This window comes from Lucilia cuprina, chromosome 6, assembly GCF_022045245.1.
Source record: "Lucilia cuprina isolate Lc7/37 chromosome 6, ASM2204524v1, whole genome shotgun sequence".
NCBI lineage: Eukaryota > Metazoa > Arthropoda > Insecta > Diptera > Calliphoridae > Lucilia > Lucilia cuprina.
Window position 1 is genome coordinate 47,379,399 of NC_060954.1, and position 27,160 is coordinate 47,406,558.

Genomic DNA, 27,160 nt, shown 5'->3' on the forward strand with positions numbered 1-27,160 from the left:
TATAGTCTAGTCTATAGTCTAGTCTATAGTCTAGTCTATAGTCTAGTCTATAGTCTAGTCTATAGTCTAGTCTATAGTCTAGTCTATAGTCTAGTCTTTAGTCTAGTAATTGGTTCAGTCTTTAGTCTAGTTTTTGGTCTTGTCTATAGTCCAGACTGTGCTCTAGTCTATAGTCTAGTCTATAGTCTAGTCTTTAGTCTAGTAATTGGTTCAGTCTTTAGTCTAGTTTTTGGTCTTGTCTATAGTCCAGACTGTGGTCTTGTCTATAGTCTAGATTTGGTCTAGTCTATATTAATGTCTTTTTTCTAGTCTATGGTCCAGGCTTTGGTCTAGTCTATACTCCGGACTTTGGTCTGGGTATATTATAGACTTTGGTCTAGACTGTAATCTAGACTTTGATTTATAATCTCAGACTTTATATATATTATAATATAATAGTTTATAATCTAGACTTTGGTTGATTCTATAGTTTTGACTTCAGTTTAGTCTATAGACTATAGTATATAATATAGTCTACAGTCTGCACTATGGTCGAGTCTTGAATCTAAATTATAGTCGAATCAAGAGTGTAGACTTTTCTGTCTGGACTGTAGTCGAGTGTTTACTCTAAATTATAGTATGGATCACAGTCTAGTTTATAGTCTGGACTAAAACCTATATAGACTATAGAGTAGATTATAGTCTAGACTATAGCTAGTTTTGACAAAAGTCTGAACTTTAGTTTAGTAAGTAGTTCAATTTAAGTTTGTTCATAGTTTGGACTATAGTCTAATCTACAGTCTGGATTTTAGTTTAGTCTAAAGTCTTGAGAAATCTATTTCTCTTAATTATTAAACATGTGAAACATCTTTTCAAAGAAGTACCATCGAATCGGTTAAAGGTTAACAGAATGAACATGCGCAATCAAGTTTTATTTCATGTTATATTTTGATACTAATATTCGTATAGAAAAACCGGTAAAATGCATAATAAATATAAAATTGTGTAAAATCATCAAAACAAACAGTCTGAGTATAAGTACATGGATGGGGAGCTGATAAGGAGAACAATAATATACAAATTTAAAACCACAATAATAAAAAACAAAAAACACAGATAACATATGGTCTCGGTTTATAAAATAAAATTCGAAAAGAGATAGAATTTTTTTTATTAAAAAAAATATATTTAAATGCTAAACACATATTCAAAGACAAAACAAAGGTTTGAATTTTTGTTTGTGCATTTCTATCCCCTATAAATTTTGTATTCATACACGATATGTGTCCGTCTTTACACTCACTCCTAAAGATAACAAAGAAGAGCACTGGCCACATTAAACATTTACGAGAATAATATTAATAAAATATTTTGTAAAATTTTGAGTTTTTAAATTATTTTTTTTTATTCTACTCATAGATAAGAAATACATTTTTACTCAAAATAGAAAACTGGATAAAAAACTATTTGTTTAACTCATTAGTAAAAAAAACTATAGAGAAAAAAAACAAAAACAATAAAGAGTATCCGGAGAATTGTACTGGTACGTCATGGCAAACGTTTATTGGAATAAATTTCATATTTTACCAGTACTCTGGTTCATTGTGTTTCTAACCATGTCCGAGTCAAAGTCAGTTAGCAGCTCTAGTAATTTTTGCACCATAGATGATCGTTGTACCGAACCCTTTAAGGATCAATCACGTTACGATCATTATCGTGTCTATAATGTAGAATTGGCTACAGAACAACATGTAGATCTCTTCAAAAAGTTGGAACTACAAAGTGATAGTATGTCTTTTATGGGTCATGCTCGTGATGTGGGACAGAAATTAACAATTTTAGTTGCTGCTCATAAAGTTGCTGATTTAGCTGATTTATTGGAATATTATCAGGTTAAACATCGTATACTGGTGAGTTGGTTTATGATTGACATAAAACATATATAAAAATTAAAAAATAAATTGCATCGGCAAGCAATCTGAGAAAATTGTATGTCTAGTTTAGTCTATGGACTGGACTATAGTTTGGTCTATAGTTTAGACTGTACAAAGTCTGGAGTCTATAGTCTGGACTATAATATATTCCACAGTATGTACTGGACTGAAGTCTAATCTATAGTCTGTCCTACAGTCTAGTCTGTACTAGAGTTTAGTCTAATGTCTAAACTGTAGTCTAGTCTATAGTTTGGTCTAGCATATAGTTTGAACTGTAGTCTAGTTTGTATTCTAGTCTGTAGTCTGGACTGTGGTCAAGTCTATTGTCTGGACTGTAGTATAGACTATATAGTACACTCTATAGCCTAACATATAGTCTTGACAGTAGTCTAGTCTTTAGTTTGGACTATATTCTAGTCTGCAGTATGAACTAAAGTCTAGTTTATAGTCTGGACTATGCTCTGGTCTATAATTTAGTCTATAATCTGGACTACAGTCTAGTTTATAGTATGGACTAAAGTCAAGTCTATAGTCTGGACTTAAATTAGATTAAAATATGAACTAAAGTCAAGTCTATATAGTCTGGACTAAAATTAGATTAAAATAAAGTCAAATCTATAGTCTTGACTATAGTTAAGTGTATGCTATGGACTATACTTTAGAGTAAAGCTTGGAATATTGTCTAGTCTATAATCTGGTCCACATAGTCTATACCATTGTCTGGAATTCAAATTAATATTTTCTTTATTCCTTCTCTTTTTAGACCTACAACTTCCAAGAGAAAATCGACAAAAACTATGCTTCAGTTTTACCCATTGGTACAGATCTCTCGAAATTTGATTGGCATCATTATTATCATTTGGAAACTATTTACGAATGGTTGCAATCATTAGTGGAGAAATATCCTGGAGTAGTTACTCTACTCGATATGGGCAATAGTACACAAGGTTTTCCCATTAAAGGTGTAAAAATCTCACATAATCCTGCCAATAAAGCCATATTTATAGAATCGGGCATACATGCTCGAGAATGGATTGCTCCTGCTACGGCCACATTCTTAATTAATTCACTACTAACATCCACTGATGAGGATATTGAAAATTTAGCCAAAAACTATAATTGGATTATTTTCCCAAGTGTAAATCCGGATGGTTATAAATTCACTTTTGAACATGATCGCATGTGGCGTAAAAATCGTCAAATATTTGGCACTTGTCGTGGTGTCGACTTAAATCGTAATTATCCAGATCATTGGAATTCTACCGGCAGCAGTAGTGATCCTTGTCGTTATGATTTTGCGGGACCAGCAGCTGGTTCTGAAATGGAAACCCAACGGCTAATGAAGTTTATCGCAGATAATGTACAAAAGGAGCAAATTAAAACTTATATATCATTACATTCGTTTTCACAAATGATTATGTTTCCTTATGGGCACACTAAGGAACATGTTTACAACTATGAGGATTTAAAGGAATTTGGTCAATCGGCCTCGAATGCTATTAAAGAATTGACCGGAAGTAATTATATTAGTGGCAATTCATTTGAAACCATTTATCCCTCCAGTGGTGGTAGTATGGATTGGGCTTATGCTGTTCATAAAATACCCATTGCTTATACTTTTGAATTGCGTGGACCACCCGATAGTCAAGATATGTTTATTCTGCCAGCCGAAGAAATTTTACCCACTGCCCGTGAAGCCTTGACTGCCATTCGGGCAATTGTTAAGGGGGCTACAGCAAAAGGTTATTTTAATTAATTCTTCAATATGTTTTTTTTTTAAATGTTTAATCTCATAACGTTCAATTGTTAACTTTATATTGTAAGAATTTTTATAAATGGTTTTTATTATACTCTTTTTTTTAATTTTAAATAAATAAGATAAACTATAATTTATACAAATTGCTAAATTCTGTAATAAAGATAGTGGATGTACTTATGTATGTAATAACACCTCTTTATCAACAATAATCGCAAAGGCATGGTATAATGCCGACATTAGGTGTTCTATATTAATATCTATATTATCTACTAATATCTAATGTTATTAATAAAGTAGGATTTAGGTTTTTTATGGAGACTAGTTTGAAAAGTTAATTGATTTTGACTGTTTTCATACTTGGAGCAAATCTACAACCGATTTTGGTATATATACGACTATAGTCCAGACTAAAAACTGTGATATAGTCCCAACTATAGACTGTTATATAATCTCGACTATAGACTGTTCAATAGTCTCGACTATAGACTGTTCTATAGTCTCGACTATAGACTGTTCTATAGTCTCGACTATAGACTGTTCTATAGTCTCGACTATAGACTGTTCTATAGTCTCGACTATAGACTGTTCTATAGTCTCGACTATAGACTGTTCTATAGTCTCGACTATATACTGTTCTATAGTCTCGGCTATATACTGTTCTATAGTTTCGACTATATACTGTTCTATAGTCTCGACTATAGACTGTTCAGTTGTTAGTGTTAAAATAAAGAAGTTTTACACTTTCTATTTTGATTTTCGAATCATATGGACGAAGATGTAAGAACCGGTAAAATAAAAACAAAATTGATCAAAACAAAAACAATGAATAGGGAGCTAGAATATAACAATAACACTGATAACATATGGTCATCGTTGAGTAAATAAAACAAAATCTGTTTTAAAAAAAACTAATTAATTTTATAAATACAAATTCTAAAAAATCACAAAAGGTATTAAATATTATTGTTTAATTAATTATATCCGTAACAAATACTCAATCTCCCGCTTACTCTTTTAACATATATTAATAAAGAACATTTTTATTAAGAGTCTTAATTTATTTAGTCTAAATTAAAGGCTAAAGAAACAAAGTTCTATATTTAAGATATTTTTACATTTTTTTGTTTTGTTTTCTATTTTATTTTCTTTTGTACTCAAAGATACAAAAATAAATTTTTAACTGAGAAGCTGGATAAAAAATAAAAACTATTTGTTTAACTCAATATTGAGAATTAATAGAAAAAAATAAAGAGTAACGGGAGGGAGAACTGCATATTTGTATGTTAGCAAATGGCAAAACATTGTTGGTATAAATTTAGTTTATTTTCGGTAGTTCTGTGTTTAATATTGTTTTATACAATGACGGAATCAAAAACTGTTAACAGTTCCAGTGCTGTGAGTGCCAATGAGGAAACCTTTAAGGATCGATCACGTTACGATAATTACCGTATTTATAATGTAGAATTGGCAACAGAACAACATGTGGATCTTTTTCAAAAACTAGAAGAACAAAGTGATAGCATGATATTTATAGGTCATGCTCGTGAAATCGGTCAGAAATTGTCGATTTTAGTTGCTGCCCATAAAATTGCCGATTTGGCAGATTTACTTGAGTATTATCAGGTTAAACATCGTATACTGGTAAGTTAGAGTTAAAGGGTAATGAAAAGTTATGAAAAACTTTATATTTGCTTTATCTTCTCCTTTCAGACCTATAATTTCCAAGAGAAAATCGACAAAAACTATGCTTCAGTTTTACCCATTGGTACAGATCTCTCGAAATTTGATTGGCATCATTATTATCATCTGGAAACTATTTACGAATGGTTGCAATCATTAGTGGAAAAATATCCTGGAGTAGTTACTCTACTCGATATGGGTAATAGTACACAAGGTTTTCCCATTAAAGGTGTAAAAATATCACATAATCCTGCCAATAAAGCCATATTTATAGAATCGGGCATACATGCTCGAGAATGGATTGCTCCTGCTACGGCCACATTCTTAATTAACTCACTACTAACATCCCCTGATGAGGATATTCAAAATTTAGCCAAAAACTACAATTGGATTATTTTCCCAAGTGTAAATCCGGATGGTTATAAATTCACCTTTGAGCATGATCGTATGTGGCGTAAGAATCGTCAAATATTTGGTATAAATCGTGGTGTCGACTTAAATCGTAATTATCCTGATCATTGGAATTCAACCGGCAGTAGTAGCGATCCTAGTCGTTATGATTTTTCAGGACCCACCGCTGGTTCGGAGCTGGAAACCCAACGTTTAATGAAATTCATAGAGGATAATGTGGAAAAAGAACAAATTAAAACATATTTATCTCTACATTCATATTCGCAAATGATTATGTTCCCTTATGGTTATACCAAAGAACATGCTTATAATTATGAGGATTTACGAGAATTGGGACAATTGGCTGCGAATGCCATAAAGGCACTGACGGGAGTACATTATACTAGTGGTAGTAAAATTGAAACTATTTATCCCTCAAGTGGCAGTAGTATTGATTGGGTTTATGCTGTTCATAATATACCCATTGCTTATACTTTTGAATTGCGTGGTCCACCCGATAGTCAAGATATGTTTATTTTACCGCCCGAACAAATTTTGCCTACTGCCCAAGAGGCTTTTGCTGCTATAAGAGCTATTGTTGAGGGAGCTGCTGCTAAAGGTTACTATAAATAATTGTTGATAACAAAAACAACTTTTCAGTTTATTTGCATTTTTTATAAATATTCAAATATTTTCTTATTTCATAATTTTGTATGCTTAATCTCATTATTGCTATTACTTTGTTCAATAATAAAGATAAAATGTATTTTTTAGGTTCCTTTTGAATAGACATTACATTATAACAAGCGATAAATAACTTTGAATGAACTAAGAATTTTGTTAGCTTCCAAAATTTTCTTAAAATTTTGACAGTAGATGGAAATCTGGAACCAACATATGATTTAAATAAAAAAGTACAGTTCTAGACCAAATTTTGTTCTAGCTAAGTTCTAGTTCAGTTCTAGTTCAGTTCTAATTCAGTTCTAGTTCAGTTCTAGTTCAGTTCTAGTTCAGTTCTAGTTCAGTTCTAGTTCAGTTCTAGTTCAGTTCTAGTTCAGTTCTAGTTCAGTTCTAGTTCAGTTCTAGTTCAGTTCTAGTTCAATTCTAGTTCAGTTCTATTTCAGTTCTATTTCCGTTCTAGTTCAGTTCTATTTTAGTTCTAATACAGTTCTAGTTCAGTTCTACTTCAGTTCAGGTTTAGTTCAGTTCTTTTCAGTTCTAGTTATAGTTCAGTTCTAGAACTGATCTAGTTCAGTACTAGTGCATTTTTACTTGAGTTCCACTTAAGTTTTAGATCATAAAAAATAACATCGCCAAAACAATTAATGTTCAATCAAATCTTTCTTAATAGAACACACAAAGTATGTATGTAAATTCTTATTTCAGCTTAATCTACCTCGTTCCACGCTACTGGATCATTCCAAATTAAAGCATATATTCATTAAAGGTGTAAAACCCAAAAAGAGACATGAATTAGAATATATGGCTGCCCTGTGTAAACAGATTTGCACAGAAAATCCGGTCGATTTTATTATAGACTTTGGGGCAGGTCTAGGTCACTTGGCCAGAGTTTTAGGTTATGCTTATAATATTAAGGTATGTGGTTTAGAAATGCAAACTGAACTTAATCAAAATGCCTATGTAATGGATAAAAATATGGAAAAACTTATAGAGAAATATTTACCAGCAACGGAAAATGTGCAATATCAAAGTCCCACACATGTAGATCTCTGTTTAACGGCTCAAATGACAAAAGACGAATTTTTGTCTATAATAGAAAAAGCTATAGGTCTTACAAATACCGATTATACATTTGGTATAATAGGTCTACATCCCTGTGGTGATTTGGGCGCCATACTAATGCGTATGTTTTTGCAGTGTCAACAAGCAAAGTTTTTAAATTTTGTTGGTTGTTGCTATCAAAAACTAACAACAATTGCGGGACGTGCTGGTATGAAATCAAAGCCACCTCAACAATTTTATGGTTATCCTTTAAGTGAATATTTAAAAAGTAGTACAAATGATGTGCGTTTAAGTTATGAGGCCAGAGAAATTTCCTGTCATGCCATGGAACTATATAATGAACGTTTATCCCTAAAAGATTATGACTATTTAAAAGTACATTCATTTAGAGCGGCAGCTGAAAGAATTATTGTTAAACATTATCCCTATTTGAAACATTCTGGTTTGAAGAGTGTTAAACATACGCCAGATATGAAATTTAAAGAGTGAGTATATAGTTTAATGTTTCATTTTTGAAATTATTTCTACCACTGTGCTATCCTTGTTTTCTAGTTATTTTTATAAAGCTGTTAAAGGTTTAGCTATTGAAAATCTAAAGGAGCATGATGTACAAACTCCTGTGACTCAGAGGCATCTTTTAAATTGGAAAAATATTGTTATTTTTTATACATTACGTTTATTTTTTGCTCCCTTAATTGAAAGTGTTTTACTGTACGATCGTCTATTGTATTTATTGGAAAATGGTGAGTAATTTATTAAATTTTGATTACTTTATAATATAAATTTAATATTTTGTTTATTTTTCTACAGATTGTGTTGTTCAAATAAATCCCATATTTGATCCTCGCCTTTCACCTAGGAATCATATTACAACAGCTGTGAAAAAGAACTGACACAATTATTGCTAATTGTTTAGATTTGTTGTTGATATTGAACATGTTCCTCAAGTTTATATTGGAGTATGTAATTTGCTTTGATTTGTAAAATGCTTTATTTATTTACAAAAAAATCTGACAATAAAAGTGCAGTTTAATAAACTTCTTAAAATAAGTTTTTAGTACTTCATAAGTTTTGTTTATTAAAATCATCAATAGTATAGACTCGATATTATAACTAAAATAATAGTTTATAGTCCAAAATATAGAACTAAACTAGAAATGAACTAGAACTGAACTAGAACTGAACTAGAACTGAACTAGAAATGAACTAGAACTGAACTAGAACTAAACTAGAACTGAACTAGAACTGAACTAGAACTGAACTAGAACTTAGTTCTATATTTTGGACTATAAACTATTATTTTAGTTATAATATCGAGTCTATACTATTGATGATTTTAATAAACAAAACTTATGAAGTACTAAAAACTTATTTTAAGAAGTTTATTAAACTGCACTTTTATTGTCAGATTTTTTTGTAAATAAATAAAGCATTTTACAAATCAAAGCAAATTACATACTCCAATATAAACTTGAGGAACATGTTCAATATCAACAACAAATCTAAACAATTAGCAATAATTGTGTCAGTTCTTTTTCACAGCTGTTGTAATATGATTCCTAGGTGAAAGGCGAGGATCAAATATGGGATTTATTTGAACAACACAATCTGTAGAAAAATAAACAAAATATTAAATTTATATTATAAAGTAATCAAAATTTAATAAATTACTCACCATTTTCCAATAAATACAATAGACGATCGTACAGTAAAACACTTTCAATTAAGGGAGCAAAAAATAAACGTAATGTATAAAAAATAAACAATATTTTTCCAATTTAAAAAGATGCCTCTGAGTCACAGGAGTTTGTACATCATGCTCCTTTAGATTTTCAATAGCTAAACCTTTAACAGCTTTATAAAAATAACTAGAAAACAAGGATAGCACAGTGGTAGAAATAATTTCAAAAATGAAACATTAAACTATATACTCACTCTTTAAATTTCATATCTGGCGTATGTTTAACACTCTTCAAACCAGAATGTTTCAAATAGGGATAATGTTTAACAATAATTCTTTCAGCTGCCGCTCTAAATGAATGTACTTTTAAATAGTCATAATCTTTAGGGAAAACGTTCATTATATAGTTCCATGGCATGACAGGAAATTTCTCTGGCCTCATAACTTAAACGCACATCATTTGTACTACTTTTTAAATATTCACTTAAAGGATAACCATAAAATTGTTGAGGTGGCTTTGATTTCATACCAGCACGTCCCGCAATTGTTGTTAGTTTTTGATAGCAACAACCAACAAAATTTAAAACTTTGCTTGTTGACACTGCAAAAACATACGCATTAGTATGGCGCCCAAATCACCACAGGGATGTAGACCTATTATACCAAATGTATAATCGGTATTTGTAAGACCTATAGCTTTTTCTATTATAGACAAAATTCGTCTTTTGTCATTTGAGCCGTTAAACAGAGATCTACATGTGTGGGACTTTGATATTGCACATTTTCCGTTGCTGGTAAATATTTCTCTATAAGTTTTTTCCATATTTTTATCCATTACATAGGCATTTTGATTAAGTTCAGTTTGCATTTCTAAACCACATACCTTAATATTATAAGCATAACCTAAAACTCTGGCCAAGTGACCTAGACCTGCCCAAAGTCTATAATAAAATCGACCGGATTTTCTGTGCAAATCTGTTTACACAGGGCAGCCATATATTCTAATTCATGTCTCTTTTTGGGTTTTACACCTTTAATGAATATATGCTTTAATTTGGAATGATCCAGTAGCGTGGAACGAGGTAGATTAAGCTGAAATAAGAATTTACATACATACTTTGTGTGTTCTATTAAGAAAGATTTGATTGAACATTAATTGTTTTGGCGATGTTATTTTTTATGATCTAAAACTTAAGTGGAACTCAAGTAAAAATGCACTAGTACTGAACTAGATCAGTTCTAGAACTGAACTATAACTAGAACTGAAAAGAACTGAACTAAACCTGAACTGAAGTAGAACTGAACTAGAACTGTATTAGAACTAAAATAGAACTGAACTAGAACGGAAATAGAACTGAAATAGAACTGAACTAGAATTGAACTAGAACTGAACTAGAACTGAACTAGAACTGAACTAGAACTGAACTAGAACTGAACTAGAACTGAACTAGAACTGAACTAGAACTGAACTAGAACTGAACTAGAACTGAACTAGAACTGAACTAGAACTGAACTAGAACTGAACTAGAACTGAACTAGAACTAGAACTGAACTATAACTAGAACTAGAACTGAACTAGAACTAGAACTGAACTAGAACTGAATTAGAACTGAACTAGAACTGAACTAGATCTGATCTAGAACTGAACTAGAACTGAACTAGAACTGAACTAGAACTGAACTAGAACTGAACTAGAACTGAACTAGAACTGAACTAGAACTGAACTAGAACTGAACTAGAACTGAACTAGAACTGAACTAGAACTGAACTAGAACTGAACTAGAACTGAACTAGAACTTAACTAGAACTGAACTAGAACTGAACTAGAACTAGAACTGAACTAGAACTGAACTAGAACTGAACTAGAACTGAACTAGAACTGAACTAGAACTGAACTAGAACTGAACTAGAACTGAACTAGAACTGAACTAGAACTGAACTAGAACTGAACTAGAACTGAACTAGAACTGAACTAGAACTGAACTAGAACTGAACTAGAACTGAACTAGAACTGAACTAAAACTGAACTAAAACTGAACTAAAACTGAACTAGAACTGAACTAGAACTGAACTAGATCTGATCTAGAACTGAACTAGAACTGAACTAGAACTGAACTAGAACTGAACTAGAACTGAACTAGAACTGAACTGAACTAGAACTGAACTAGAACTGAACTAGAACTGAACTAGAACTGAACTAGAACTGAACTAGAACTGAACTAGAACTGAACTAGAACTAGAACTGAACTAGAACTAAACTAGAACTGAACTAGAACTCTACTAGAACTGAACTAGAACTGAACTAGAACTGGAATAGAACTGAACTAGAACTGAACTAGAACTGAACTAGAACTGAACTAGAACTGAACTAGAACTGAACTAGAACTGAACTAGAACTGAACTAGAACTGAACTAGAACTGAACTAGAACTGAACTAGAACTGAACTAGAACTGAACTAGAACTGAACTAGAACTGAACTAGAACTGAACTAGAACTTAACTAGAACTTAACTAGAACTGAACTAGAACTGAACTAGAACTGAACTAGAACTGAACTAGAACTGAACTAGAACTGAACTAGAACTGAACTAGAACTGAACTAGAACTGAACTAGAACTGAACTAGAACTGAACTAGAACTGAACTAGAACTGAACTAGAACTGAACTAGAACTGAACTAGAACTGAACTAGAACTGAACTAGAACTGAACTAGAACTGAACTAGAACTGAACTAGAACTGAACTAGAACTGAACTAGAACTGAACTAGAACTGAACTAGAACTGAACTAGAACTGAACTAGAACTGAACTAGAACTGAACTAGAACTGAACTAGAACTGAACTAGAACTGAACTAGAACTGAACTAGAAACTGAACTAGAACTGAACTAGAACTGAACTAGAACTGAACTAGAACTGAACTAGAACTGAACTAGAACTGAACTAGAACTGAACTAGAACTGAACTAGAACTGAACTAGAACTGAACTAGAACTGAACTAGAACTGAACTAGAACTGAACTAGAACTGAACTAGAACTGAACTAGAACTGAACTAGAACTGAACTAGAACTGAACTAGAACTGAACTAGAACTGAACTAGAACTGAACTAGAACTGAACTAGAACTGAACTAGAACTGAACTAGAACTGAACTAGAACTGAACTAGAACTGAACTAGAACTGAACTAGAACTGAACTAGAACTGAACTAGAACTGAACTAGAACTGAACTAGAACTGAACTAGAACTGAACTAGAAATGAACTAGAACTGAACTAGAACTGAACTAGAACTGAACTAGAACTGAACTAGAACTGAACTAGAACTGAACTAGAACTGAACTAGAACTGAACTAGAACTGAACTAGAACTGAACTAGAACTGAACTAGAACTGAACTAGAACTGAACTAGAACTGAACTAGAACTGAACTAGAACTGAACTAGAACCGAACTAGAACTGAACTTGAACTGAACTAGAACTGAACTAGAACTGAACTAGAACTTAACTAGAACTGAACTAGAACTGAACTAGAACTGAACTAGAACTGAACTAGAACTGAACTAGAACTGAACTAGAACTGAACTAGAACTGAACTAGAACTGAACTAGAACTGAACTAGAACTGAACTAGAACTGAACTAGAACTGAACTAGAACTGAACTAGAACTGAACTAGAACTGAACTAGAACTGAACTAGAACTGAACTAGAACTGAACTAGAACTGAACTAGAACTGAACTAGAACTGAACTAGAACTGAACTAGAACTGAACTAGAACTGAACTAGAACTGAACTAGAACTGAACTAGAACTGAACTAGAACTGAACTAGAACTGAACTAGAACTGAACTAGAACTGAACTAGAACTGAACTAGAACTGAACTAGAACTGAACTAGAACTGAACTAGAACTGAACTAGAACTGAACTAGAACTGAACTAGAAATGAACTAGAACTGAACTAGAACTGAACTAGAACTGAACTATAACTGAACTAGAACTGAACTAGAACTGAACTAGAACTGAACTAGATCTGAACTAGATCTGAACTAGAACTGAACTAGAACTGAACTAGAACTGAACTAGAACTCACCTAGAACTGAACTAGAACTGAACTAGATCTGAACTAGAACTGAACTAGAATTGAATTAGAACTATTCTAGTGCGTGCACTAGTAAATAGTAGTAACTATAGTCTAATTAACAATCAGGTCTATAGCACTCCATTATGCAAATAATATGACTTGATGATTAAAACATTTTTATTATTTTTGATACATAGCTATGTACAATAAGATACCATATTGTGTTAAACTAATTAACTTACCCGACAATTTTGTTGTCGCTTCACACATAATTCTTTAAAAGCCTGTTTTAAAGCCAATAAACTTAAGGGCCATAATCTATTAACATTTCTTCCATCGTCATTGTTGCATTCTAAGAGAAAACATAAATGTTCGGGCGGTAAATGTTGAAAACAATCACGCCATGATGTTGGTAATTTAGACCAATGATCATCCACATAGAAGTCCTATACAATATAAAAAATATACTTTATTATTAGGCCACACAATTATAAAATAAAACTTACTAAAACGTAGGAATTTATTAACCAATCATATTTACGTATAATGTTAAGAGAATCGTTAATTTTTCTTTTTAAATTAGAGGATGAAAGAAACTGATATTCCATGTTTTTTTTTCGGGTTTATTATTGTTTACAACAGTGATGGGTAATAAGTATATCGAAATAGTTTTAGAAATAGTACTTAAATTTGGAGAAAAGTGGTATTTTTTAATAATGGCATATATTTTATTTAATATAACTTTTACAGAAATGTATAGATTATTGTTTTTTTTTAAATTATATTGGAAAAATAAATGTTTTGTTTATATTTATCATCTCTGTTGTGCGTGTTAGTAATCAACCGCTGTATTGCTATTCACATGTATTAGCAGAGTTGCCACTATAAATTTGTGTTAAAGCAGCTGTTTTTGTTTTTTACACATTTTCTTTTCAATACTTATTCGTCTTTGTTTATACAAATAATAATTTTACAACTTCTTTCAGTAGTATTTGTTGTGTATTATAAAAGTTTAGTAAAGAATCCAACGGATAGTAGTACATATAATTGAATTAATCAAACAAGTTTTTTTTATGTAATAAATTAATTTTTTTTATTAAATAGAAAATGCGCCTTTAATTATCGTATTATTTTTAATATATTCACTAAAATACGAATGTGTTCTTCTCTATATTCTTAACGTAAATTAATGATAAGAATTTTTGTATTTTATTCATAAAACATACATATTGATAAGGCCATATTTTTAATCAATATAAAGAAAAGTGCTCTAATTTTTCATTTAATAAAAGAAAAGCAACAATAAAACAACGTTTTGGAGAGCTGTAATCAAAGGTCTCAGTAATAAAAAAATAATTATTAAAATAATTGCCTTAGCTAGTCAGTTCAGTTTGTTTTTAGCCAAACAACAAGTTACTACTTGCAATAACTTGTTTTATTTTTTTGTATTTGTTTTGAACATTTATTAAATAAACATCTTTTTGTGTTTAGTCAGTGTACAGCAGCGTAATTGCTAACAATCATTAGATACTACCAGCAAGTGGTGATTGGCATTTGTGTTAAATTCTAAAAAAGTTAAAAAAAAACAGATTGTTCGAAGTGAAATACTAATTGAAAAAATAATAAAATGACTACAAAAGTTAATCCCGACCTACAAAAAGAGCGCAATAGTGCCACCTTCAATACAGAGGAGTTTACAATATGGTGGTGTGGTGGACGCAAAAAATATGAGGAGCGTAAAGCTTTGGGTAAGTTTTGTATAAACTGCAAGTGCATGTAACCATGCAGTTTAGGCTATGTTTTGCATAACAAACTGCAATTATTATTTGTATAATATTTTTTTTGTTTCTAATACATATTGCAAAAGTGTTATTTTTTTAATTTTTATATTTTTTTTATACAATCTTGACCCTATTTTCATTTAATAATATTTTTATTTTTAAAATATTAAAACTATTATGACAGTTAAAAGCTTAGACGCAATTACTAACATAATAAACAGATTTAACTTTATTACTTTTATAATAGTTATTATTATTTTTATTTAGTGGACACTAACAGCTATGTTTTTAAATTACAATTTAAATTATTACTATACCCTATAGCATTACTGCGTAACAGTTGTGTTTTGTCCAATTGATTGTAACGAACAAAAACGTTGATTTGATATCAAACTGAACTAGAGCTAAACTAGAACTGAACTAGAACTGAACTAGAACTGAACTAGAACTGAACTAGAACTGAACTAGAACTGAACTAGAACTGAACTAGAACTGAACTAGAACTGAACTAGAACTGAACTAGAACTGAACTAGAACTGAACTAGAACTGAACTAGAACTGAACTAGAGCTGAACTAGAACTGAACTAGAACTGAACTAGAACTGAACTAGAACTGAACTAAAACTGAACTAATTGCGTTTTTTTTAAACACAAGTAGAGGAAATTAAAATATATTTTTGAAAACGAAAAAAAATTGCATCAACAACCGGTAATTTAAATTGTTATCTAACAAACGAAATGTTTGACAACTTTTTTCTTATCTCACATAACAATAAAACTTTGATTTGTGCGGGGTATATACTATAATAAAGATTTTTAACAGGATTTAACAAATAAATCTTATATATCTCCCTTCACTTTAGAAATAGTCTAGTCTATAGTCTAGTCTATAGTCTAGTCTATAGTCTAGTCTTTAGTCTAGTCTATAGTCTAGTCTATAGTCTAGTCTATAGTCTAGTCTATAGTCTAGTCTATAGTCTAGTCTATAGTCTAGTCCATAGTCTAGGATATAGTCTAGGATATAGTCTAGTCTATAGTCTAGTCTATAGTCTAGTCTATAGTCTAGTCTATAGTCTATAGTTTAGTCTATAGTCTAGTCTATAGTCTAGTCTATAGTTTAGTCTATAGTCTAGTCTAGGTCTAGTCTATAGTTTAGTCTATAGTCTAGTCTATAGTCTAGTCTATAGTCTAGTCTATAGTCTAGTCTATAGTCAAGTCTATAGTCTAGTCTATAGTCTAGTCTATAGTCTAGTCTATAGTCTAGTCTATAGTCTAGTCTATAGTCTAGTCTATAGTCTAGTCTATAGTCTAGTCTATAGTCTAGTCTATAGTCTAGTCTATAGTCTAGTCTATAGTCTAGTCTATAATCTAGTCTATAGTCTAGTCTATAGTCTAGTCTATAGTCTAGTCTATAGTCTAGTCTATAGTCTAGTCTATAGTCTAGTCTATAGTCTAGTCTATAGTCTAATCTGTAGTCTAGTCTATAGTTTAATCTATACTAGTCTATACTCTGGTCTATAGCCTAGTATATAGTCTGATCAATAGTCTAATCTTTAGTCTAGTCTATAGTCTAATCTTTAGTGTAGTCTATAGTCGAACCTATAGTCTAATCTATAGTCTAGTCTATAGTCTAATCTATAGTCTAGTCTATACTCTAGTCTATAGCCTAGTATATTGTCTGATCAATAATCTTATCTTTAATCTAGTCTAATCTATAGTGTAGTCTATAGTCAAACCTATAGTCTAGTCTATACTTTAGCCTATAGTCCAGTCTATAGTCTAGTCGAAAGTCGAGTCTATAGTCTAGTGTATGGTCTAGACTAGACCATACACTAGTTTAGTCTAATCTATAGACGTTTGACTTTACTCAACCTTTCTACCTTCTGTTATATAGTGCCTTGATCCATGATCGTTGTTACAAACATAACAAACATAGTTACATAATTAGTTAGTGTGTTAATAAGTTCATGCAGAAGAGTATATAAACTTCGCTCATAGCTGAATTAAGCACTGTCACTTGTTTTTAATTACCTTAAAGTTAATCGTTTAATTTTAATTCTAAATTTTACTGTCAAGTCAAATGCGACTAACATTTTATATTATTTTACAAAGGTCAACCAAAAACAAAATTAAGTAACTGATATTAATAAGAAACAAACTGAAAATTAACTTTTAAATGCATTGCAATTATACAAATTAAATTATTCAAGGAAATTATTTAATAAAAATCCTAAAAATAAAAGTTCTGTTATAGTTAATATAAACTGATATTAATCAAGATTAATGCTTAACAATAATGCTGACTAAATGGCTCACTTAAACATATACAAATTGATTTACCTAATCTGAAATAGATTATCAGTGCAAAACCTCTCTTAAACCCCCCACAAATAACATTTAATAATTCCTTTATAGATAAGTTTCCATAAAGAAAACTTAAGCATTAAATACAATAGTTAAAAACTAAAAAGCAATTATCAAAAATTTCTTATTCGCACGTAAATTTAGTATAAAAAATTAATATATTTATGGCAAATTATAAAACCCTATGGTGGTATTTAAATGATAAGACTCTTAAATCATGGTCAAGATAATCATATTTAAATAATAACACTTCAACTCTGTACAAAGTTTAAAAAAATAAACGATTTTTTTAAACAATTAAAATATATTTTAAAAAATGTTTAATGTTTTTGAATAGAAAAACTATTAACGTTTGCTATTTGAAGTGAAAATATTTAACTTCATTTGAAATTATTAAATCAGATGAATGATTCAACAGTTTTCATCATTCCATCTAGTATTGTACAAAGTTCACTGAACCATTATAAATGTATTTCAATGCTTTTTTCAACAAGGCCATGTTTGAGTTAATTTATTCTATTATGTATGCAATTCTATTTGAGAAATACAAACAAATATGATGCGTATATATTGATGAGATTCAAAGAGAAAACTTCTCTTCTGGGTTATAGTCAGACTCACACAAAATTTACGGAAGACTTCTGTTAGTTTTATAGAAAACGGTTTCATGTAACTTACATTAGACATATTCGTTAGCAAAAAGCCTAAGCAACTACATGGGCTGAACTTGGGCTTAAGCCGCTTTTGTGATTTAGACTCACACGTCCTTTGATTAAATATTATGCTTCATGTTTATTCCAGACTTAATCAGATCGATTTCTTCCTTCCATTCTTTATAAGTCTTGAATAATAAACGATTTAAGACTTCTGTCTTTAACTAAATTTTATTTAGAAGTAACGAAAATTTTCTTTCTTTTGATATACAAAATTAATGAACACTAGATTAAAATAATAACAAAATTTATAATGTTATTGAATTAAACAAAGTTTACATATTAACAAGTTAAAACCCCTTCTCAATAACATAATATTTTTGTTATTCAATTAGACCTAGTGAATTTCTAAATTTACAAAATTTAATTCTTGATAGTGGTTTAGTAAACACATCTGCTATCATTTCCTCAGTGGAAAGGTATTCATATAAAATTGTTCCATTGTGCATAAGATCTCTTGCATAAAAATATTTAACATCAATATGTTTTGATCTTGAATTTATTTTCTCAGATTCCAAAATTTTTAAAGTGCTTTGATTATCAACAAACAATTTTGGTACTGAGTCGAGACCAAAATCTTTTAATAATTGGATTATCCATACAGCTTGTTGGCTTGCTTCAGTTAAGTCTACTAATTCTGCTTCTGTAGAAGAAAGTGTCACAATGTTTTGTTTTCTGGCAGCATAATGAATTGTTGAATTTCCTAGTTTGAAACGACAGCCACTTGTAGATTTTCTTCCATTGTTATCACCAGCCCAATCTGAATCAGTAAAACCTTCTAAAATTAGTTCTTCATTTGTTCCAATACGCAACTTATAATTTTGAGTTCCTTTTAAATAACGCATTACTCTCTTTACTTCATTCCAATCTGTTGAATTAGGTTTGCTAACTTTTCTTGATAAAATAGAAATTGCTAATGCGATGTCTGGTCTAGTGTTTCCTGCTAATTATAACAACGAGCCAATTACTTTCCGATATTGATCATTGTTTTCTAAAATTTTATCATCTTCATTCTTGAAATATCCTGGGCCCATAACCTCTTGAATAATAAACGATTTAAGACTTCTGTCTTTAACTAAATTTTATTTAGAAGTAACGAAAATTTTCTTTCAACAAATTTGATATACAAAATTAATGAACACTAAATTAAAATAATAACAAAATTTATAAAGTTATTGAATTAAACAAAGTTTACATATTAACAAGTTAACAATAAGATGACTTAAGCAATTATTTGTAACAGTATAGTCTAGCCTATAGTTTAGTCTATAGTTAAGTCTAATCTATAGCCAAGTTATAGTCTAGTCTATAGTCTAGTCAATAGTCTAGTCTATAGCCTAGTCTATTCTTGTCTATAGTCTAGTCCATTGTCTAGTCTATTGTCGAGTCTATAGTCTAGTCTATTGTCGTGTCTATAGTCTACGGTCTAGTCTATAGTTTATCTATAGTTTGTATATAGTCTAGTCTATAGTCTAATCTATAGTCTAGTCTATAGTCTAGTCTATAGTTTAGTACATAGTTTAGTCTATAGTCTATACTTTAGTCTATAGTTTAGTCTATAGTTTGTATATAAACTAGCCTATAGTTTAGTCTATAGCTTAGTCTATAGTCTAGTCTATAGTTTAAACTATAGTCTAGTCTATAGTTTAGTCTATAGTCTAGTCTACAGTCTAGTCCTTAGTCTAGTCTATAGTCTAGACTATAGTCTAGTCTAGTTTATAGTCTAGTTTAGTATATAGTCTAGTCTACAGTTTAGTCTATAGTCTAGTCTTTAGTCTAGTCTATAGTCTAGTCTATAGTCTAGTCTATTGTCTAGTCTATTGTCTAGTCTATAGTCTAGTCTATTGTCTAGTCTATTGTCTAGTCTATAGTCTAGTCTATAGTCTAGTCTTGAGTTTAGTCTATTCTAGTCTATATTCTAGTTTATATTCTAGTCTAGAGTCTAGTCTATAGTCTAGTCTATAGTCTAGTCTATAGTCTAGTCTATAGTCTAGTCTATAGTCTAGTCTATAGTCTAGTCTATAGTCTAGTCTATAGTCTAGTCTATAGTCTAGTCTATAGTCTAGTCTATAGTCTAGTCTATAGTCTAGTCTATAGTCTAGTCTATAGTCTAGTCTATAGTCTAGTCTATAGTCTAGTCTATAGTCTAGTCTATAGTCTAGTCTATGTCTAGTCTATAGTCTAGTCTATAGTCTAGTCTATAGTCTAGTCTATAGTCTAGTCTATAGTCTAGTCTATAGTCTAGTCTATAGTCTAGTCTATAGTCTAGTCTATAGTCTAGTCTATAGTCTAGTCTATAGTCTAGTCTATAGTCTAGTCTATAGTCTAGTCTATAGTCTAGTCTATAGTCTAGTCTATAGTCTAGTCTATAGTCTAGTCTATAGTCTAGTCTATAGTCTAGTCTATAGTCTAGTCTATAGTCTAGTCTATAGTCTAGTCTATAGTCTAGTCTATAGTCTAGTCTATAGTCTAGTCTATAGTCTAGTCTATAGTCTAGTCTATAGTCTAGTCTATAGTCTAGTCTATAGTCTAGTCTATAGTCTAGTCTATAGTCTAGTCTATAGTCTAGTCTATAGTCTAGTCTATAGTCTAGTCTATAGTCTAGTCTATAGTCTAGTCAATAGTCTAGTCTATAGCCTAGTCTATTCTTGTCTATAGTCTAGTCCATTGTCTAGTCTATTGTCGAGTCTATAGTCTAGTCTATTGTCGTGTCTATAGTCTACGGTCTAGTCTATAGTTTATCTATAGTTTGTATATAGTCTAGTCTATAGTCTAATCTATAGTCTAGTCTATAGTCTAGTCTATAGTTTAGTACATAGTTTAGTCTATAGTCTATACTTTAGTCTATAGTTTAGTCTATAGTTTGTATATAAACTAGCCTATAGTTTAGTCTATAGCTTAGTCTATAGTCTAGTCTATAGTTTAAACTATAGTCTAGTCTATAGTTTAGTCTATAGTCTAGTCTACAGTCTAGTCCTTAGTCTAGTCTATAGTCTAGACTATAGTCTAGTCTAGTTTATAGTCTAGTTTAGTATATAGTCTAGTCTACAGTTTTAGTCTATAGTCTAGTCTTTAGTCTAGTCTATAGTCTAGTCTATAGTCTAGTCTATTGTCTAGTCTATTGTCTAGTCTATAGTCTAGTCTATTGTCTATCTATTGTCTAGTCTATAGTCTAGTCTATAGTCTAGCTTAAGTCTAGTCTTGAGTTTAGTACTATTCTAGTCTATATTCTAGTTTATATCTAGTCTATAGTCTAGTCTATAGTCTAGTCTATAGTCTAGTCTATAGTCTAGTCTATAGTCTAGTCTATAGTCTAGTCTATAGTCTAGTCTATAGTCTAGTCTATAGTCTAGTCTATAGTCTAGTCTATAGTCTAGTCTATAGTCTAGTCTATAGTCTAGTCTATAGTCTAGTCTATAGTCTAGTCTATAGTCTAGTCTATAGTCTAGTCTATAGTCTAGTCTATAGTCTAGTCTATAGTCTAGTCTATAGTCTAGTCTATAGTCTAGTCTATAGTCTAGTCTATAGTCTAGTCTATAGTCTAGTCTATAGTCTAGTCTATAGTCTAGTCTATAGTCTAGTCTATAGTCTAGTCTATAGTCTAGTCTATAGTCTAGTCTATAGTCTAGTCTATAGTCTAGTCTATAGTCTAGTCTATAGTCTAGTCTATAGTCTAGTCTATAGTCTAGTCTATAGTCTAGTCTATAGTCTAGTCTATAGTCTAGTCTATAGTCTAGTCTATAGTCTAGTCTATATAGTCTAGTCTATAGTCTAGTCTATAGTCTAGTCTATAGTCTAGTCTATAGTCTAGTCTATAGTCTAGTCTATAGTCTAGTCTATAGTCTAGTCTTTAGTCTAGTCTATAGTCTAGTCTATAGTCTAGTCTATAGTCTAGTCTATAGTCTAGTGTATAGTCCAGTCTATAGTCTAGTCTATAGTCTAGTCTATAGTCTAGTCTATAGCCTAGTCTATAGTCTAGTCTATAGTCTAGTCTATAGCCTAGTCTATAGTCTAGTCTATAGTCTAGTCTGTAGTCTAGTCTATAGTTTAGTCTATAGTCTAGCCTGTAGTCTAGTCTATAGTCTAGTCTATAGTCTAGCCCATAGTCTAGTCTATAGTCTAATCTATAGTCTATAGTCTAGTTTGTAGTTTAGTCTATAGTCTAACCTACAGTCTGGTCTATGGTCTAATCTATAGTCTTTAGTATAGTATATATTCTAGAGGCCAGTATATTCCATAGTCCAGTTTAGATTATAGTCTAAAGTATATTCTATTGTCTAGTTTATAATCTATTCTATAATCTTTTCTATATTCTAGTCTATAGTCTGGTCTATAGTTTAGTCTATAGTCTAGTATATCGTCTAGTCTATAGTACAATCTATAGTCTAGTCTAAAGTCTAGTCTATAGTATAGACTATAGTCTAGTCCTTAGTCTAGTTTATAGTAAAATCTATAGATTAGTCTATATTATAGTCTATAGTGTAGTCTATAGTCTATTCTACAGCCTAGTCTGTAGTCTAGTCTTTACTATAGTATATAGTCTAGTATATGGTCTAGTCAATAACCTAGTATAGTCTATAGTTTAGTATATAGTCTACAGTCTAGCATTAGTTTAGTTAGTTAGTTAGATAGTTAGTTAGCAACTTTTTTAAACTATTTCTCGCCAGTTAATATTTTGAACTTTCACTTTTTTAAGTTTTGCAAAAATCAAGTTTTTACAACATATATTCATACAATTTCTTCTACTTTTTTCATTTCTTTAGAAAAGCGATTTCTTGAAGATCCTGATCTAAAAGATGACTTACCCATTTCGTATATGTCTCACAAGGAGTTGTATGAGCACAGTGTACGTAAGGCGGTAAGAATTGCCGAAAAAATACGAGAATTGCGAAACAACGGCGAGGATAGTGTGGATACTTACAGGTAGGTGAATCCCTCAATTTGTTATAGTATAACTTATTTAAGTTGTTATATAATTTAGTGCCCTTTTGGGAGGTTCTTTGGGCACAGCTTTACTAAAAGAAGGCAATCCCATGACTTTACATTTTGTTATGTTTGTACCTACGATCATGGGTCAAGGCACCATTGAACAGCAGGTTGAATGGTTGAGTAAAGCTTGGGATTGTTCTATAATTGGGACATATGCTCAAACAGAATTGGGTCATGGTACTTTTTTGCGTGGCTTAGAAACACGAGCGGATTATGATGCCACAACACAAGAATTTGTTTTGAATTCACCAACGATAACATCATACAAATGGTGGCCGGGAGGATGTAAGTTTATATTCAAACTAAAATGCAAAAATATAGATTAGTTTACTGATCATAATATTTTAATCTATTGCGATGTTCAGTGGGTCATACAGCCAATTATGCTGTGGTTGTGGCCCAACTTCATACTCAGGGTGAATTCCGTGGTTTAGCTCCATTTATTGTGCAGGTGCGTGATGAGGAGACACACATGCCTATGCCCGGTGTAGATATTGGAGAAATTGGCACTAAATTGAGCATGAAATCGGTTAATAATGGCTATTTGGGTTTCAAAAATGTACGCATTCCTCTCAATAATATGTTAATGAAAAATCAACAAGTTTTACCCGATGGCACATATGTACCACCCAAAAACTCTGTACTAACTTATGGAACTATGATGTTTGTACGTGTTGCTCTTATACGTGACGCTGCTTTGGCTTTAGCTAAAGCCTCCACCATTGCCTGTCGCTATTCGGCCATACGTCGTCAAAGTCCCATCGATCCTAATCAACCCGAACCTCAGATTATGGATCATACGACACAGCAACTTAAAGTATTTCCCCAAATAGCTAAAGCTATTGTGTTTAAGACTAACGGTGACAATATTTGGAATATGTACAATCAAGTATCGCATGAAATTGAAAAGGGTCAACTAGAACGTTTGCCAGAAATGCATGCCTTATCCTGTTGCCTTAAGGCAATTTGTAGTAATGATACGGCAGCTGGTATTGAAACAAGTCGTCTATCTTGTGGTGGTCATGGTTTTATGGATTGTTCCAATTTCCCCACCCTTTATGGTATGGCTACGGCGGTGTGCACTTATGAGGGTGAAAACACTGTTATGTTGTTGCAGACTGCCCGTTACTTGGTAAAAGTTTATGGTCAAGCTTTGGAGGGTGCTAAACTGGTGCCAACTGTGTCGTATATTAAAGAAGCTATTAAACACAAAGAATTCATTAATTTTGATGGTTCTTTAGAAGCGATTGTTAAGGCCTTCCAGTTTGTGGCAGCCAAGTGAGTTTGCTTTGAAATAATTTTTGTTTGAATTGGGTTTGACTTTTGTGATATTTTAGCAAAATACGCATTGCTTATGAACGTTTGGAGGAACGTCGCAGACAAGGTCATGGTCCAGAAGTAGCTGCCAATTTATGCGGTATAGAAATGACTCAAGCGGCTGATGTAAGAAAACATGTTAAATTAAGAACTTATGAAATTTTAAGAATTATTTTATAGTCTAGTCTGTAGTCTAGTCTATAGTCTAGTCTATAGTCTAGTCTATAGTCTAGTCTAGTCTAGTCTATAGTCTAGTCTAGTCTAGTCTATAGTCTAGTCTAGTCTATAGTCTAGTCTAGTCTATAGTCTAGTCTATAGTCTAGTCTATAGTCTAGTCGATAGTCTAGTCTATAGTCTAGTCTATAGTCTAGTCGATAGTCTAGTCTATAGTCTAGTCTATAGTCTAGTCTATAGTCTAGTCTATAGTCTAGTCTATAGTCTAGTCTATAGTCTAGTCTATAGTCTAGTCTATAGTCTAGTCTATAGTCTAGTCTATAGTCTAGTCTATAGTCTAGTCTATAGTCTAGTCTATAGTCTAGTCTATAGTCTAGTCTATAGTCTAGTCTATAGTCTAGTCTATAGTCTAGTCTATAGTCTAGTCTATAGTCTAGTCTATAGTCTAGTCTATAGTCTAGTATATAGTCTAGTCTATAGTCTAGTCTATAGTCTAGTCTATAGTCTAGTCTATAGTCTAGTCTATAGTCTAGTCTATAGTCTAGTCTAGTCTATAGTCTAGTCTATAGTCTAGTCTATAGTCTAGTCTATAGTCTAGTCTATAGTCTAGTCTATAGTCTAGTCTATAGTCTAGTCTATAGTCTAGTCTATAGTCTAGTCTATAGTCTAGTCTATAGTCTAGTCTATAGTCTAGTCTATTAGTCTAGTCTATAGTCTAGTCTATAGTCTAGTCTATAGTCTAGTCTTAGTCTAGTCTATAGTCTAGTCTATAGTCTAGTCTATAGTCTAGTCTATAGTCTAGTCTATAGTCTAGTCTATAGTCTAGTCTATAGTCTAGTCTATAGTCTAGTCTATAGTCTAGTCTATAGTCTAGTCTATAGTCTAGTCTATAGTCTAGTCTATAGTCTAGTCTATAGTCTAGTCTATAGTCTAGTCTATAGTTAGTCTATAGTCTAGTCTATAGTCTAGTCTATAGTCTAGTCTATAGTCTAGTCTATAGTCTAGTCTATAGTCTAGTCTATAGTCTAGTCTATAGTCTAGTCTATAGTCTAGTCTATAGTCTAGTCTATAGTCTAGTCTATAGTCTACTCTATAGACTAGTCCATAATCTAGTCTATAGCCTAGTCTATAGACTAGTCTATAGTCCAGTCTATAGTCTATTCTATAGTCTAATTTATAGCATATTCTATAGTTTATTCTAGTTCTAGTCTATAGTCTAGTTTATAGTCTAGTCTATAGTCTAGTCTATAGTCTAGACTATAGTCTAGTCTATAGTCTAGTCTATGGTCTAGTCTATAGCCTAGTCTATAGTCTAGCCTATAGTCTAGTCTATAGTCTAGTCTATAGTCTAGTCTATAGTCTAGTCTATAGTCTAGTCTATAGTCTAGTCTATAGTCTAGTCTATAGTCTAGTCTATAGTCTTTAGTCTAGTCTTTAGTCTAGTCTATAGTCTAGTCTATAGTCTTGTCTATTGTCTAGTCCATAGCCTAGTCTGTACTCTAAAAATGCAATTTTTTTAGCTTCACGGCCGCTCCTTCTTAGCCTCATCTGCTTTATTTGAATTGCAAAATCTGTCCAAACAAGTTTCACCAGCTTTGGCTGAGGTTTTGAAAACTATTTTGGAACTGTATTTAGTGGATGCATGTCTTAATCGTATTGGTGACTTCCTAAGGGTAAGTTATTAAGAACTTTCATAACTTTTCCTCAAACTATTATTCAAATACAAATTTTCTTTTCTTTAACGCAAAACAGTTTATAAATTTGACGGACAAAGAAGTGGGACAATTAGAATTACGTTTACAAAACTGCCTGAAACGTTTACGTCCCAATGCTGTAGCATTAGTAGATGCTTTCGATATTGATGATCGTATTCTTGACTCAGCTTTAGGTGCCTGGGATGGTAATGTGTATGAGAGAATGTTTGAGGCGGCTAAAAAGAGTCCATTAAATAAGGAACCCGTAAATGTGTCATTCCACAAATACTTGAAGCCATTTATGAAAGCAAATCTGTAAATAGTAAATATTTATTTAACCAAATATTTGTTTTAAGTGATTATCAGTTTTGTGTAAATATAATTTTATTTAATTTGTTTTTGTTTGTTAACATTTTACCACTTTCATCCATTGACCTAACAACATAATGCGGGGGTAGTAAATGTTAATGTTGTTGTTATTTTTTTCTTTAATTTTATACTACGCTTTTTTATAAATAAAACTAAATTAGTAAATAAACTTTTGGCATGATTTTTGTGGTTTATATTTCAATATGTATTTAATAATAAGGTTTGTAAAATTGTTTGCAGTTTATTTGTATTTTTAGTAATTTACATACATTTTTGGCTCTAGGTTTAAAAAAAATTATATTTTACACAAAAAAGTTTTAAAAATAAAAATAGTATTTTAATATTTGTAAAAAATATATACAGATTTGGAATATATTTTTTTAAGTTTTTTTTATTGCGTTTTTTAATAAAATATGATTTCGTTTAAATAAAATACCCAGTAAACATTTTTGCCTAATTTTATAAAAGTTTAGTCTACATACCCGTTTATAGTCCGATCTATAGTTTAATATATAGT

General features: G+C 31.3%; 5 protein-coding genes across 8 annotated transcripts; 4 read left to right on the plus strand and 1 right to left on the minus strand.

Moving 5' to 3' along the window:
• Positions 1 to 989: 989 nt before the first annotated feature.
• LOC111681960 (zinc carboxypeptidase-like) lies at positions 990 to 3,802 on the plus strand. Of its 3 annotated transcripts, none has more exons than XM_046955095.1 (3): positions 990 to 1,105; positions 1,399 to 1,889; positions 2,677 to 3,802. In XM_046955095.1, exons 2-3 carry the CDS (start codon positions 1,530 to 1,532, stop codon positions 3,667 to 3,669), a joined length of 1,353 nt encoding a protein of 450 aa, XP_046811051.1. In that variant the 5' UTR covers positions 990 to 1,105; positions 1,399 to 1,529; the 3' UTR covers positions 3,670 to 3,802. The 3 variants fall into 3 exon arrangements, with proteins under 3 accessions (XP_046811051.1, XP_023299634.2, XP_046811050.1); XM_023443866.2 differs by having other exon boundaries at positions 1,033 to 1,215; XM_046955094.1 differs by having other exon boundaries at positions 1,033 to 1,203.
• Positions 3,803 to 4,511: 709 nt separating this feature from the next.
• LOC111681957 (zinc carboxypeptidase-like) lies at positions 4,512 to 6,550 on the plus strand. Of its 2 annotated transcripts, XM_023443863.2 has the most exons (3): positions 4,512 to 4,622; positions 5,006 to 5,313; positions 5,383 to 6,550. In XM_023443863.2, exons 2-3 carry the CDS (start codon positions 5,032 to 5,034, stop codon positions 6,373 to 6,375), a joined length of 1,275 nt encoding a protein of 424 aa, XP_023299631.2. In that variant the 5' UTR covers positions 4,512 to 4,622; positions 5,006 to 5,031; the 3' UTR covers positions 6,376 to 6,550. The 2 variants fall into 2 exon arrangements, with proteins under 2 accessions (XP_023299631.2, XP_023299630.2); XM_023443862.2 differs by lacking the exon at positions 4,512 to 4,622 and having other exon boundaries at positions 4,791 to 5,313.
• A 484-nt stretch (positions 6,551 to 7,034) lies between these two features.
• Positions 7,035 to 8,545, plus strand: LOC124420743 (methyltransferase-like protein 25B). The gene is made up of 3 exons (XM_046954764.1): positions 7,035 to 7,970; positions 8,038 to 8,228; positions 8,296 to 8,545. The coding sequence occupies exons 1-3, from the start codon at positions 7,225 to 7,227 to the stop codon at positions 8,376 to 8,378; spliced, it is 1,020 nt and encodes a 339-aa protein (XP_046810720.1). The 5' UTR covers positions 7,035 to 7,224; the 3' UTR covers positions 8,379 to 8,545.
• A 298-nt stretch (positions 8,546 to 8,843) lies between these two features.
• On the minus strand, positions 8,844 to 14,240 carry LOC111681965 (methyltransferase-like protein 25B). Its single transcript, XM_023443870.2, is given in 12 exon segments — positions 8,844 to 9,093; positions 9,161 to 9,245; positions 9,247 to 9,264; positions 9,266 to 9,353; positions 9,421 to 9,552; positions 9,554 to 9,749; positions 9,752 to 9,880; positions 9,883 to 9,982; positions 9,984 to 10,099; positions 10,102 to 10,258; positions 13,485 to 13,688; positions 13,749 to 14,240. Coding segments are annotated over 12 exon segments (1,410 nt in total). The 5' UTR covers positions 13,851 to 14,240; the 3' UTR covers positions 8,844 to 9,010.
• A 104-nt stretch (positions 14,241 to 14,344) lies between these two features.
• Positions 14,345 to 26,824, plus strand: LOC111681955 (probable peroxisomal acyl-coenzyme A oxidase 1). Its single transcript, XM_023443859.2, has 8 exons — positions 14,345 to 14,577; positions 14,734 to 14,990; positions 22,864 to 23,023; positions 23,082 to 23,374; positions 23,455 to 24,367; positions 24,427 to 24,532; positions 26,101 to 26,253; positions 26,333 to 26,824. The coding sequence occupies exons 2-8, from the start codon at positions 14,870 to 14,872 to the stop codon at positions 26,591 to 26,593; spliced, it is 2,007 nt and encodes a 668-aa protein (XP_023299627.2). The 5' UTR covers positions 14,345 to 14,577; positions 14,734 to 14,869; the 3' UTR covers positions 26,594 to 26,824.
• Positions 26,825 to 27,160: the final 336 nt, after the last annotated feature.